Raw genomic sequence first — 15,380 nt, 5'->3', positions numbered from 1 at the left:
AAGATAGGATTAATTGGTAGCCTAGTGAAGGCACCCTAGATAGCAGCAATCATAATATGATTGAATTTTACAATCATTTTGAAGGAGAAATGAGTGCATCTTGGACTAGTATTAAACTTAAATAAGGGCAATTATGATAGCATGAAAGCAGAGCGAGATAAGTGAACTGGCAAATGAGGTTAAGAGATATATCAATAGAGGTTCAGTGGCAGACATTTAAAGGGATATTTCAGAATACACAGAATATATACATTCCAATGAGAAAGGAAAGTTCCAAAGGGGGAGCCCACCATCCGTGGTTAACTAAAAAAAGTTAAAGGCAGTATCAAACTTAAAGAAAAAGCATATAATTACATGGTGACGGGTGATAGATCAGAAGGTTGGAAGGAATATAAAGAACAGCAAAGGCTTACAAAAAGATTAATAAGAAGGGAAAAATTAAGAGTATAAGAGAAAGCTAGCTAATAATATAAAAGTTTCTACAGATATTTAAATAAGAAAATGAGCATTGGCCCTATAGAGAGTGAGTCTGGGGGACTGATAATGGAAAGTAGGGAGATGACGGATGAATTAAACAGGTTTTTGACTTCGGTCTTCACTATAGAGAACACAAGTAACACCTGGAAATAGCTGAAAATCAGGAAATGGAAGGGAGGGAGGAACTCGGGAAAATTACAATCACCAGGAAAGTGGTTTTGAGCGAATTGTTGGAGCTGCAGGCTGACAAATCCCCAGATCTGGAGTGACTTCATCCTAAGATCTTGAAAGAAGTGGCTAGTGAGATAGTTGGTGCGCTGGTTTTAATTTTCCAAAATTCCCTAGATTCGGGGAAGGTTCCATTAGAATGGAAAACAGCAAATATAACTCCTTTATTCAAAAAAGGAGGCAGACAGAAAGTAGGAAACTATATGCCAGTTAGCCAAACATCTGTCATAGGGAAAATGTTAGAAGCTATTATTGAAGATGTTATAACAGGGCATTTAGAAAAATTTAAGGCAATCAGCCAGATTCAACATGGTTTCCTAAAAAGGAAATCACGTTTAACCAATTTATTGGAGATCTTTGAAGGAGTCACATGTGCTGTGGATAAAGGGGAACCAGTGGATGTACTGCACTTAGATTTCCAGAAGGCATTTGATAAAGTGCCACATTAAAGGTTATTGCAGAAAATAAAAGCCCATGGTCTAGGAGTTAACATATTGACATGGATAAAATTGGCTACCTAACAGGAAGCAGAGAGTTGGCATAAATGGGCCTTCTTCTGGTTGGCAGGGTGTGACCAGTGGTCTGCCACAGGGATCAGTGCTGGGACCTCAACATTTTACAATTTAAATAAATGACTTGGATGAAGGGGCCAAAGGAATGGTGGCTAAATTTGCTGATGGCACAAAGATAGGTAGGAAAGTAAATTGTGAAGAGGATGTAAGGAGGCTACAAAGCGACATAGATAGGTTAAGTGAGTGGGCAAAAATCTGGCAAATGGAGCATAATGTGGGCAAATGTGAAATTGTTCATTTTGGCAGGAAGAATAAAAAAGAAGCTTATCATCTAAATAGTGAGTAATTGCAGAGCTCTGAGGTTCAGAGGGATCTGGGTGTCCTAGTGCATGAATCACAAAAGATTACTGTGCAGGTGCAGCAGATAATTAGGAAAGCTAATAGAATGTTATAATTTATTGTGAGGGGAATTGCTTACAGAAGCAGGGAGGTTATGCTTCAGTTGTACAGGGCATTGGTGAGACCACATCTGGAGTATTGTGTACAGTACTGGTATCCGATATAAAGAAAGGTGTAAATGCATTAGAAGCAGTTCAGAGGTTTACTAGACTAATACCAGGAATGGGCAGGTTGTCTTATGAAGAAAGGCTGGACAAGTTAGGCTTGTATCCACTGGAATTTAGAAGAGTAAGAGGCAACTTAATTGAAACCTTTAAGATCCTGAGGGGTCTTGACAGGGTGGCTCTGGAGAGGATGTTTCCTCTTGTGGGAGAATCTAGAACTGGGGGTCACGGTTTAAAAATAAGGGGTCGCTCATTTAAGACAGAGATAAGCAGAATGTTTTTCTCTCAAAGGGTTGTGAGTTTTTGGAACTCTCTTCCTCAAAAGGAGTGGAAGCAGAGTCTTTGAATATGTTTAAGGCAGAGCTAGATAGAGTCTTGATAAGCAAGGGGGTGAAAGGTTATTGGGGGTGGGCAGGATTGTGGGTTGAGCTTACATTCAGATCAGCCATGATCTTATTGAATGTCAGAGCAGGCTCGAGGGGCTGAGTGGCCTACTCCTGCTCCTAATTCATATGTTCATATGGATGTGCAGAAGTCTGGCAGCAGGTCATATGACTGCATTGCTCAGGATAGTACAAGCTCCATGGAAGTATTTTTGACAAAGTACGGTAAAAATTATAAATATTATTATTAAAACAGTTAAGTGGTATATGCCAAGAAAGCAAAGCCTTGTCAGTTGAACATGGTGGTAAAGGGGAAAACTGCACTTCAAGCACCTAATCATCCAAAGAAATGAAAAGAAATACATAAGTTTAAATAACCATTAAGCTCTATGTTATATTGCATTTGAAAAGTGGCCACTAGAGCTCAGAACGAGAGATGGTGGTGTCCATGCAACTGTTTGCAAGAAATGAGAAAAGACAAATAAACACAATTGATGAAAAAAAATGAAAAATAACTAAGACAGAAGAATGTTTTATTCTGCTTTCATTTCTTTTATATTGTTTTTTGCAGTGATTACTTCACCAGATTTGCACAAACATGGAGAAATTTGGGTAGTTCCACAAACAGATCATGTCTGCACAAGATTCTTCTTTGTGTAAGTACTGTCACATTTTTGACCTCGATTGATGCAAGAAGAATAAAAATGGAAAACGGCTAACTTGGGTTCCAACTAGCCGAATTGGTAAATTTACTGTTGTTAGGCCTCTGGGACCTGGCTTCATGTTCAACACTGATAGCTAGACCAGCCCTATGTATGCAGTTATCCTGCATGTTCATGTACCTTTAAGGTGTTCCACTTATACTCTACTCAAGTGTTGTTTAACAAACTATGACAATTTCTAGCATTTTCTGTTTTTATTTCAGATTTCCAGCACCCACAATACTTTATCCTTGTAAACTCTGACAATTATTTCCTTTAGTGGTTGCCCCATTTCAATGAATTTAGTCCTTTAAGTTTATATACCTGGCTCCTCGACTTGGGCATTTCTGACCTCCAGATCACTTGAAACTTTAGCGATACAAGGCAAAGCACTGCATATGGTAGTGTTACATACTTGGGAGGAACAGGTGACATTGCACCTATAGTTCCCAAAACATTCCACCGGTGGAATTTTCCTCACCTCATGACCTGTTGTAAATTAATTGATTCAGATTGATTGCTGCGATTAACTAACAACACTAGCATTGTTATATCATCAACTACAAGAACGATAGCAGGACTTTGGTCTTTTTATTCTAGCGATTCCCATGTTTCTGTGCTGGGAATCTGAATTTTTAAAAAAAGAAATGCTGGAAACACTCAGCTGGTCAGTCAGCATCTGTAGAGGGAACAGGTGAGTTAATATTTCAAGTGTAGATCTTTCCAGCTATTTATGAAGATAGCACTGTTGCCTTCTTATATCGCCAGCCACGGATTAACATTCTCAGTTTACTTTGAGAACTCGCCTCCTTTCTTAAACATGTTAAATATTGTTTCTCATGTTCACTTCCCCAACGTGAACTACCATGACTGCTTTCCTTCCTGATGATGTCTGAATCCCTTCTATCCTTACTCTAATATGTACTGTAACTCCGATTAAGCAACTCACCACGTTATATGTTTTGTCTTTCTGAACCCTCCTGAGGTTGTTCCCTCCCTAATGATAAAGTTTACGCCCTTCCCTCCAATCTTTCTTACTCTTCCCTCTTTCCTCATTTCCCTTCTTTCCCCTATTCTCGACCCTTATTCCCCCTTTCTACTTCCCCTTCCCCACAGTCTTCAATCCATTTTGGTCCAATTATCCCACTGCTCCCTATGCCAACCTGATCCGAAGACACCACTCAGTCATAGAATCATAGAAACTTACAGTGCAGAAGGAGGCCATTCTGACGATCATGCCTGTGCTGGCTGTTTGAAAGAGTTAAGCTTTGTCCCATAATTCTTTATGATCCTCATCCTCAAATATTTGTCCAATACCTTTTTAAAATTATTTACAGAATCAGCTTCCACCACTTTACAGTTAGAGCATACCAGGTTCCAACAATTCTCCAAGTGAAAAAAAATTCTCACATTCAATCTAGATCTGTTGCCAGTGATTTTAATTCCATGACCTCTGGTTATTGACCCACTCACTGGAGGAATACATTTCTTTTCTTCATCCATTCTATCAAAACCACTCATAATGTTGAAACCTCTATTGGATCAACACCTAACTCACTCTGTTCCAAGGAGAGCAGTCCTAACTTTTCCAACCTTTCCTCATGACTCAACGGAGTTTAGAAGGATGAGGGGGGATCTGATTGAAACTTACAGAATACTGAAAGACCTGGATAGAGTGGACGTGGGGAAGATGTTTCCATTAGTAGGAGAGACTAGGACCCGAGGGCACAGCCTCAGAGTAAAGGGAAGACCTTTTAGAACAGAGGTGAGGAGAAACTTCTTTAGCCAGAGAGTGGTGAATCTATGGAATTCATTGCCACAGAAGGCTGTGGAGGCCAGGTCATTGAGTGTATTTAAGACCAAGATAGATAGGTTCTTGATTGGTAAGGAGATCAAAGGTTATGGGGAGAAGGCGGGAGAATGGGGTTGAGAAACTTATCAGCCATGATTGAATGGCGGAGCAGACTCGATGGGCCAGATGGCCTAATTTCTGCTCCTATGTCTTATGGTCTTATGGTCCTATAACCAAAATCCCTCATCCCTGGTAACATCCTGGTAAACCTCCTCTGTACCCTTCCTAAAGCCATTACATCTTTCCTGAAATGAGGCCCCCAGCATTGTCCACAAAACTCCAACTGAGGCTTAACCCTGAAGTGATTTATAAAGTTGTCCTAGAACGATTTCTTTGCATTTATATTCTGTACCTCTATTTATAAATCCATGTAACCTATATGCCTTTTTAACTAATTTATCAACTTGCTCTGTAATCTTGAAGGATCTTTCTTCCATTCTGTTCCTTTAGAATCCACAGTGGTAAAGAATGCCTCCATTACAGAGGCATTGAGGCCTACTCATTGCAGAACACAGGCACTGCAGTGCTGAAGCTAGAGGGACCCCAACTGGCTGCAGGAGACAGCTGTGCTCCTTCTTCAGAGCATTTCATATAATCCTTTATTTAAAGTAAAGGGTCAAAAGACACACAAGAAGCCAGTATTTTTGTCATCTCTATAGGAAATAACTTCTAAGGAAACTAATATGTGAACACTTGGAAATCTTGAATAGTCCAGTGTAACATCACAGGCAATTGCTTTGTATATATAATAAAGATGCCCAAGATAATTTTGAGTATCTTGTTCATAATCCTTTTTCTTATCACATTCATAACCACTTTCCTGTCTGCCACCAGTACAATGTGTCTATGTGTGTTACCAACATACATATCTAGCCACTGGTATCTGCCCCTGGTATCCAGGGATATTTGGTACCTACCCCTTATTGAGCCAAGTCTCCGTTATCATCACAAACCTATAGTCCCATTGCATCTGTAGCTCACTAGCTTTATTTACCACAATCCATGCATTTATGTACACACACTGGAAACATACATTAGACCTTACTGTTTTTCCACGTAGTCTGACCCCTCCTAATACTTTAATTTTTCTCGCTCTAGTACTGTCTGTCACTCAATTCTTTGTGCACCTTGGATGGAATTTTGTGCCCTTCCCTTTGGTGAGATAGGTGGGAGGATGGCAGGTGGAGATCTTGCCACCATTGATATTCATCCAGAAGCAGGCAGGGGGCTCACCACGCAGGGAGTACAACAAGCAAATTCTAGTGTGCTTGTCGCCTCCCAGGGGGAGGCCGCTTGTTCAAAGACACTTGTGCCTGATTGAGGGACTCAGCAGGAAGAAGAGGGGCCCTGTTGAGAGCCACACCCTGCCCTTACTGCCGACCACCTCCCTCATCCCCCACACCATGGCCTCATCCTGTGACCTCCTTCCTGCCATCTCTCACCTGTGCCTGGATCCCTCATTGATCCTAGGCCTCTGCTGGGTGCTGTGCAGGCAGCAACCCCGCCTCCCCAGTTGCACTGCTGAGCACAGAAGAGCTGCCAGCCTCTAATTGGCCGGCGGTTCTCAGAGGGTGAGACTTCTGCCCCAGGGGCCCTTGATCGTGGGGAAGGCCCGCCAATGGTCTGTCAACTGCCTGAATGACACAAGATGCAGCAGGCCTTCCCGAAAAGAGGCAAAATGGATGTCTTGCTAGCTTTCTAGCCAGCAGCCAAGATCCCCGTCACCTCCACAAGATTCTGACCCTTGTTTCTCCTTCCTAATGCTATATCTTGATTCCTGTCTCCCTACCAAGTTATTTTAAATCCTCCCCAACAGCACTAGCAAACCACCCTGCAAGAACATTTGGTCCCTGTTGTTTTCAGGTGCAATCCATCAGCCTATGCAGGTCCCATCTGCCAATGTCACAGTGCCCCAGGAATCTAAAGCCCTTCCTCCTGCAATATCTTTCCAGTCACGCATTCATCTTCCCTATCCTCCTAGCATGTGGAATGAGGAGTAATCAAGAGGTTACTTACTACCTTTGATATCCTGCTTCCTAGTATCCTTACTAGCACCCTATAATCTGCCTGCAACCTCATTCCTCTTTCTACCTATGCCCTTGGTGCTGATATGGACAACAACTTTTGAGTGCTGCTCTGCACATAATCAGTTATGTCTTCACAGAGGTGAGAGTGACTGCCCTTGACATTAAGGCAGCATCTGACCGAGTGTGGCACCAAGGAGCTCTAGCAAGACTGGAGTCAATGGGAATCAGGGGGAAATCTCTCCACGGGACGGAGTTAAACGGTGGATTATGTTTGGTGTTCTAAAGAAGGAGCACACCTGTCTCCTGCATGAAGCCAGCAATGGATCCCTTGTGGCTTCAACACTGCAGTATCTGTGTTCTGTGAAGAGTGGCCTCAATGCCTCTGGACTGAAGGATTCTTTACCACCGGATGCCATTTGTATGGAATGGAAGAAAATTGTGCAGGTGCTTTTTTTGAGGTGCGATTTGGAGGCAAACCTCCCTGCTGCATTTTCCTCCAGTCAGTCAGCTCAAAATAGACAAGAACCCAGGCCTATGTGACTTTTTTTGAAAGAAAAAGACTTGTGTTTGCTTGGCTTTATAATAACCAACATTTGCACAAGTGCCCATCTGGTTTGTTGTCATAGTATTGCATGTACCTCAAAATTCTTCATTATGGGCAGTCCATTCCCAACCAAAATGGTTCCAATTGAAAAAATAAATGTGTTGCTTGCACTGTCTAAATGATGGACCAACTAGGAGTCGGTTTTCACTTTGGCATTCGTCCCTCGAAATATAGCTACTAAGAACTCAAACTCCAGAAAAGCCCAAAAAGAATATTGTTTTGTTATTCATTTCAGTTATGAAGATGGCCAAGTGGGTGATATAAGTACGAACACACAAGAACCCAGCATTCATAAAGAAATCCTTCGGGTCATTGGAAACCAGACAGCAACAGGTTAAAAGATTCACACATCGTCACTGACTGGATCAGAATACCTTTTCTGGCTTTTAAGCTGCAGTGCAGTTTTGAACTAAAATATTAACAATCTAATTTCAAATGCACAAACATAAGATTTTGAATAACGCACTTTAATTTCCAGATTTCTTACCTGAACCTAACAACATTTTAGTATTGCCAAGTCTGGAGTGTAGGTGTTGTCGAATGTTGATTTTGTTATAATAGGTTTTCCTGGAAAAGATGCATTGGCCCCAATTTTATTCAGCTTTGGCACTGGTAGAGCATTGAGTGTGAGATTGAGTGCAGTTGTGACCAGGTTGTACTCCTGTGCTGATTCATGAAATTGTGGGTCTTGACAAGATGTAGACCTGTGTAGAATCTGCACTGAGCGATATACATGGGGCCTTTGCCCCTCTGCCATGTAGGAATGCTGGGACGGAAAGGCTTGCCTCAGTCATCAGCTGATTCAAGGAGCCATTTTCCTTCCACATTTATCAAGTGTTTTTCTTTATTCATAAATATCTCTAAGTTTTAGGAACACTGATATAACCCTGTCCCGTCAGGAACAGGAGTCTGTTTTTTAAAAAGTCAGTGTGTGTTATAACACCCTGGCTGTGCCAGCCAAACCATGATTTTATTTATGTTTTGAAAAAAATAACAATTACAGCGGCAAAAAGAAATAATAATAAAAAAAACTGCCTGGGGTGCTTTGATTGCAGGCCTAAGTGGAGCCAACCCCTTTCTAATGTGCCATAGTGATGCCACCTTTTATATGAAAAAGACCCTTTTTTAACTCTTGGTGGCGTGAGCGTTGGTGCTGGCTGCCTCTACAAATTCCTTTTACACCAGAGTAAAAGTAATAAGATGTCAACGCATTGAAAAATGGTCTGCCAAAATGTACATTTTTTAACTAGAGGTATAGTGCAAGACTTTAGAATATTGAGACAATAAAAGATACTCATTTTGATATCCTGACTAGTCCAAAAATACACTGTTCTTTTCCATAAAAGTGGCACAGTTATGTTGAAAATAAGGAGCGGTCTTCAACCCTATCTACAAGAAGAAACTTACTGTACTGCTGAACTGTTTTATCATTGGCTCTTGCTGAAAAGGACTTCTTTACAGACAGTACACTCTCGCTTCTAGTTCCCTGATGGAATTAGTGCATTTGATCTTAAACCTTTTAATTCTGTCAGTGTTGAATTCCCTACTGATAAAATTTCTACATGAAGGTTTGCTGGGTTTTGGTGGGTATTATTTTCAAAAAAGGAGAAAAAAAGCAAGAATTTTTGTAACTATTTTGATCCAGTATTACGATCTTTAAGTAAAGCATGTGGATGTGACCACATGGCATCAAATTGGTGGTGCCATCATCACATGACAGGATAATTGGCTTCTGTTTTGAAAAGTTTAATTTTGCAAGTAAAGTTTGTAGTAATGTTGGGTATTTTATTTGCGGCACAATCCCCTCTTCAATCTGTCATGTAAGAAAGACAAAATCATGTTACTCTTGGCTTTATTTAAGGCCTATAAAAACAAATTAGGTATTTTTTTTGTTTATATGTATTAATGTGTGTCACATGTTGAATTATAGAGGAGTTCACGCTGGAGAGAATTATGCAGCCCATGTTATATGTGTTACAACCATGCAGACAGGGAAATGATGGCATGAAGAGAGCATTGCAATATTTATATTTTTCATTAAAGTTGTTCAAAATTACAGACTCAATCTAGATACAAGCACAAAACACTTTACAATGCTTACTCCACCCTTCTTTATCAAACACCGTGAAAACCAACATTTAATTTGAAACTCTTCAATTACAAAGAGTTTTATAACAAGCACTCTTCAGAATGCTTTTCCCTGTTTCATTCCTCTTTGCTGTCTCCCTTCATATTGGTGGTACTGACTTCAGCTTAAAACAGTAAAAAAAAATTAAAATATCAGGTATGGAAAAAGTTTACAAATCAAACTTTCTATGGACTTGAGATTGTTTAAAATACAACACTCACATCCTTTGAATACATCTTACATTAACATTGGATTGTCTTAACATTTCTGATGTGTCATTTTAAAACAGTCATTCTTGGTAACACTTTTCAAAGTTGAAAGACGCATATTACAAACACATGTATGTAATAAGGAATGTACACATTGTAAACTAATTCGTTAAAACAGATTTCAACAATTTCAGCACATATTGTATACTTGTACCTTTTTGTCAAAATTAGGAAGGTTTGATGAGATCTCTAGTCATTGTCATTTGATTTAAAACCACATCAGAATTCATTGTCATTAATCATAGTTTATACTATTTTTAAAATTACATTTTTGTTCTGCATTTTTAACATATGTCACTTCTTTCATCCAATAATGGAGTTTGTTCACACTGCCATCCACCTGTTTCTGGTATAGTATCAAATCATCATTACAGCACTATCTGGATGTCCGCCGTGCAGTTAACAGGCCCTCAGTCAGGAACTGAGGATAACTATTCGGGCAATCGGCATTGTGTATTTAAAATTGCCCTTATGAATAAACTGGGGATGTATATGTTTACATTGAAACTTACTGCAGCTGATAACTCTTCCACTGATTTTGTTTTAGATTAATTAGGAGTGAAAATTAACTTCAGTAGGGCCACAAAATGGGCGGTAACAGATTAAAATCAAAGGAAAAGAAAATCAAAAGGATGAATAATGGACAACCAATCCGTTAAAGCTCATTTTATGCCTCTGCCAAAGAGAAATTTTACGCCGTAATGTTTTCCTTCTTTGTTAGTCAGCAAGTGGTACTTATATTTTTCATCAATGTGTGACTAAGCTTTGGTTTTAGTAATAGTAGCATGAGCAGAATGCCTGTATGTTCATTCCAGTTAGTATCATGATAAAGTGAACATTTTCCTTTGAATAGTATATTTATTTCATACTCTTACAGTAATAATTGTGTTTTTGAAAGCACATTTTATTACGAAGAAATAAGTGAAAGCAATTCTCCTCATTGTCGTGGATCACAATTGGCAACATGATGTGCTACCTGAACATCCCAAGATAAAAAGGCACATATGTACCAAGATTTCTAACGACACTGTGCAGTAGCGGGACCAGTACCCACATTGACACACTACCAAGCTGTTTCTCATGAGTGTGAAAGATGAGTAAACCATGAACACCACGGGCATAATTTAATGATGGCGGTGGGGGGGGCCTGATGTCCGCCAACAAACTGGTGGCACCCCTGCTGAGTCTATCTCTGGAAGCCCCAAGAGAATGAAGTCCCTAATTTGCATCAGGAACCCTGCCGCCAGGGCTCCTGGCTCAATGGCAGCCGTTTAATTGCAGGACTTATCCCAGTGGGACAGAAATCCCGCCTCAAGAGCTGCTGGCCAATCACAGGCAGGCAGCTCTCCATTACCGCCAGCTGTACCTGTACAGGATTTCCTGGCTGGTCTCCCCACATGTCGAGTCCTCCACCCACCACTGGTTGAATACCAGCACTGGTGGGATGAGGCCCTTAAATGGGTATTAATTGCCCACTTAAGGGTTTCAATTGGGAACCGGGTGGGAAGGCTGCCCACAAGCCTTCCTGCCCCGGGTTTAATTGGAGGGAGGCAGGATCTCCACCCGCACCCAACTGCCCAATCACACAGCACCCCCATCCACCTCTAAACTCACCCAGAGGGGGCATTAAATTTGACCCCACATGTGTGTAAGGGTAACGCTGGACTTTCGCAAGAGTAACAGAAGCTCCAATGCATTGACAGTGCTTCGGTGCACTAATTATCATAGTGGAGTCTTTTGAAATAGGTTTTTGGAATGTGCAGTGAATTTTAGGTCATCTGTATTAATAATTATTCATAATGCTTGCTTTTATAAGCCTAGCATTTGATAACATACTTAAACAGTGCTGCATATTTGGAGGCCTCATCTATCAGATGAAATATTAAATTACGCCTCCGCCTACCTGCTCTTGTGATCCAGGTGGATGTAAAAGATATCCCATCATTATTCAAAGCAGACCATGGATTTCTCCCAGTATATGTACCCATCTTCCCTCAGATTAAATGCGCATAGATTCCAATTGTCCTGTGTGGAATCTTGCTGTTCTCAAATTGGCTGCCGTGTTTGCCTAAATAACAGCAGTTGCATTTCAAAAGTAATTCTCTGGTTGTGAAGAACTTTAAAATATCCTGAAGATATAATAGGGAGTTATATAAATGCAAGCTCGATGTTTCTCTGTGCTCTCTGGCATTTCCACACCCCGTGCAGAAGCAAAATGGAACACACTTCAAGATACCATCTACAATATTCTACTTTCAACATAAGGGAAGCAAGAGTGGAAAAATGCTGACTTGCTTGAGGCTAATATAAGTGTGATGGAACCTGTCATTCAGCGGCTCAGAATGCACTAAGAGTCACTCAAAGTAAAGTCCAACAAACTGCTAGGCGGTGTGTTACAACTCTGCCAGAATATTCAGATGTCCTTCGAGACAGGGAATGTTGGGCATTTATGAAGGGAGCAAAATGGCAACAGATCTATCGGTAAAGAAAATGGTTCCACTAAAAACAAAGGCAGGGGAGGTCATCACTGACTGCAATAAACAGTTGGAGAGATGGGTGGAACACTACCTTCAGTTGTGTTCTATTGTGTACACTATCACCAAGGAAGCTCTAAACGTCATAGAAATCCTGCCTGTCAGAGCTGGATATCGTACCCACAGTGAAGGAGTTTAGCAAAGCTATTGTCTCACTTGCCATGGACAAAGCTCCAGTTGCTGTTGCTATGCCTCTTGAACAAGCATGGGAAACCAGCACACACCTGCACAAACTTCTCTGTCCCTGCTGGAGGGAGGGGGCAGTGGCCCAGGATATGCGTGATGCCAAGGTTGTGACCTTGTACATGAACAAGGGTGAAGGCAGTGATTGTAACAACTATCAAGGAATCTCCCTGTTGAGCGCTGTGGGAAAAGTTGTTGCCCTTGTTGGGCTGCAGGTCCTGGCTGAACACATCTATCCCGAATCCCAGTGTGGTTTCACAACTGGAAGATCTACAATTCACGTGATCTTCTCAGTCTGGCAGCTGCAAGAGATATGCCATGAATAAAGCAGATCACTATATATTGTCCTTATCAGTCTCACTAAGGCATTTCACCATGTGAGCAGAGGTGGTTTATTTAAGCTGCTGGAGAAAATTGGCTGCCTGCCGAAGCTACTCAATGTGATCTCCTCTTTCCACAACAACACGATGGGTAAGGTCAGCTGTGATTGGGCAACATCGGAACCTTCTGAGATCTGCAGTGGGGTCAAACAGGGTCATGCTCTGGCACCGACATTCTTTAACATATTCTCATAGCTGCTGTCAGATGCCTTCAGGTCCTCTACAGACGGTGTCTACTTACATACAAGAACTGACGGAAAGCTGTTCAGCTTTGCTCACCTGAGATCCAAAACAAAGGTGCATCAAGTCCTCATCAGAGCAGCTCGATACTGACGATGCTGCACTAATACTCCAAACTGAGGAACACCTTCAGCAGCAAATGGACAGACTCTCTCACGCTGGCAAAGAGTTTGGTTTGACCATCACCATCAGGAAGACAAATGTCATGATCCAGATGTTGCCATACCGCCATCTGTCAGCTCTGACAATATGATGCTGGAGGTTGTTGATAGTTTCACATATCACAGCCCCACAATCACCAGCAATCTGTTACTTGATGCTGAAATCAACACGTGCATCACAAAAGCTGCAGTGGTTATGTCCAAATTGGGTAAGAGAGTGTGGAACAATAGAGACCTGACTGAGAACACCAAACTGCGAGTCTACCAAGCCTGTGCACTGCTCTACAGTGGGAAAACTTGGACAGCATATGCTAGGCAGGAGAAAAGCCTGAACAGTTTCCACCTTCGCTATCTCAGACGTATCTTTGGCATCTCTTGACAGGACAAGGTCACCAATTCAGAGGTCCTGGAATATGCTAATTCCATCAACATACACTCATTGCTAAGCCAACAATATCTGTGCTGACTCAACCACATTAATCGGATGGATGGTGGCTGTATACCCAAAGACTTCCTGTATGTTGAATTGGCCATTGGGTCACAACCTCCTGGATGTCCATTCCTCCACTACAAGGACACCTGCAAGTGAGATATGAAGATGAGGGACATTGACACTGACAACTGGGAGATAGTCGCTGATGGTGTGCTCTCTGGACATTTACTGTTTTGAAGGGCATTGGAAGAGATGAACAGCAATGCAAAGCTCAGCTAGCCGAAAAGAGGGATCAGAGAAAACAGAGTCCAGTGAATCATGCACCTTCTTAATCCACTGTCTTCCTCCGCAGCAAATGCAGCAGAGACTGCCATGCCAGAGTGGAGCTCCTGAGCCAGGCAATGCTTAACACAGAGTTGACCACCATGGTAAAAACCATCACATTACAAGACAGAAGGCTGCCACATACCACATCTATGTTTCTTACTAAGTGCCTCAGTATGTTTCTCATCATTATTTTATTTTAAAGTGATTTTTTTTTATGTAGGTCTGTCTAATGCAGATAAATAGAAGGCCTCCTTTGGGAAGAGCAGGCACCTTGCTAATCAGTGAACCTGTTGTAGAAATGATCTAGATTTCTGGTAATGATTTTGGGTGTATACCAGCGGAGCAAGGAAATTTTTTTTATTTATTTTGTTTTATTTACCCACACTATATACCAGTCTGTCAATTGAAAAGATGGGCAGAAGCCCAGTTCCTAGGCCTCTGTTAAGTATACCCTAATAGGAACAAATGTAAAAGGTAATTTCCTAACTATGTTCTCAGAGGGAAGACTTGCCCAGCAAGAGTGCAGCTTAGAAATTTTTGCTTTGTGCTGTGCACAATTTTCCAACCACTAATAGTAGGAAAGTCACACACAACATACTGGGATTTCTGTTGTGTGCTCCAGGTGGGCCATGGGCCCTATTGGGAACACAAAGTTGAAAAAATACCCTGCAATCCTCAACATGTACTTCTCTCTGATGACATTCCAAGATCAGAAAGGGGAACATTTTGTGGGAGTCCTAGACAGGAAGCTACATCCTCCTAGTTCACTGCACAGGCTCTCCAGGCATAACACATTTCAAAAGCTCATTTATTTTGGACTTATTAAGGGACAACTCTTCTCAGGACATAACCAAGGCTAATATGCTCTGTTATTTGTAGAGAACACTTTTTCTGCCTGCCTGGAAGGGGGAAAAAAACAGTTCAGACCAGTACTCTTATTTCCCAGTTTTTATGGTGTTCCATTTTAAGATATACAAGACCAGCTCGGACCAGTATTCTTGTTTCCCAGTTTTTACTGTTTTTCATTCTGGGTGATTTATTCTTAACTCTCTGTCATTCTTAGACTTATAAGTGTGGTGAATTTTGTTTTTGGAGACTTGTGGTGACAAGAAATTCAAAGGAAAATCAATCCTCAGTCAGCAGTTCCTGACCGCTCTCCGTTTCATCTTTTCAATTAGCACAGATTCCTGGACTGACTTTCATCTTCCTTTCAGTAATCCAATATTTCACAGACACAGTGGAGCCGAAAATTCATGGCCCTTCTATTCAGAGATGCTGTATTGGTAGAGGGAACTGCGAGGCAGTCCCAGCAGGACAAATCAACAGAAATTGGTATATCCAGTGAATGGAAGCAGATTGACTGCCAGAGATTCTAAGT

The 15,380-nt window shown here is 41.3% G+C and overlaps 1 protein-coding gene across 2 annotated transcripts in view; it reads left to right on the top strand.

Annotated features, from left to right (window-relative positions):
- Positions 1-8,945, top strand: part of parp8 (poly (ADP-ribose) polymerase family, member 8) — a 443,855-nt gene extending 434,910 nt beyond the window's left edge. Inside the window, exons 25-26 of one of the 2 annotated variants that reach the window (XM_078550076.1) lie at positions 2,735-2,819; positions 7,583-8,945. In XM_078550076.1, the coding sequence (XP_078406202.1) occupies positions 2,735-2,819; positions 7,583-7,685 (188 nt within the window). In that variant the 3' untranslated portion in view covers positions 7,686-8,945. Of the gene's footprint in view, positions 1-2,734; positions 2,820-5,166; positions 5,405-7,582 lie in introns of those variants that run through there. The other variant, XM_078550068.1, reaches the window with a different exon arrangement.
- The last annotated feature ends 6,435 nt before the right edge of the window (positions 8,946-15,380 follow it).

Source organism: Cetorhinus maximus, chromosome 1 (genome assembly GCF_964194155.1).
Source record: "Cetorhinus maximus chromosome 1, sCetMax3.hap1.1, whole genome shotgun sequence".
Lineage (NCBI taxonomy): Eukaryota > Metazoa > Chordata > Chondrichthyes > Lamniformes > Cetorhinidae > Cetorhinus > Cetorhinus maximus.
This window is presented reverse-complemented; position numbering and strand designations above follow the sequence as displayed.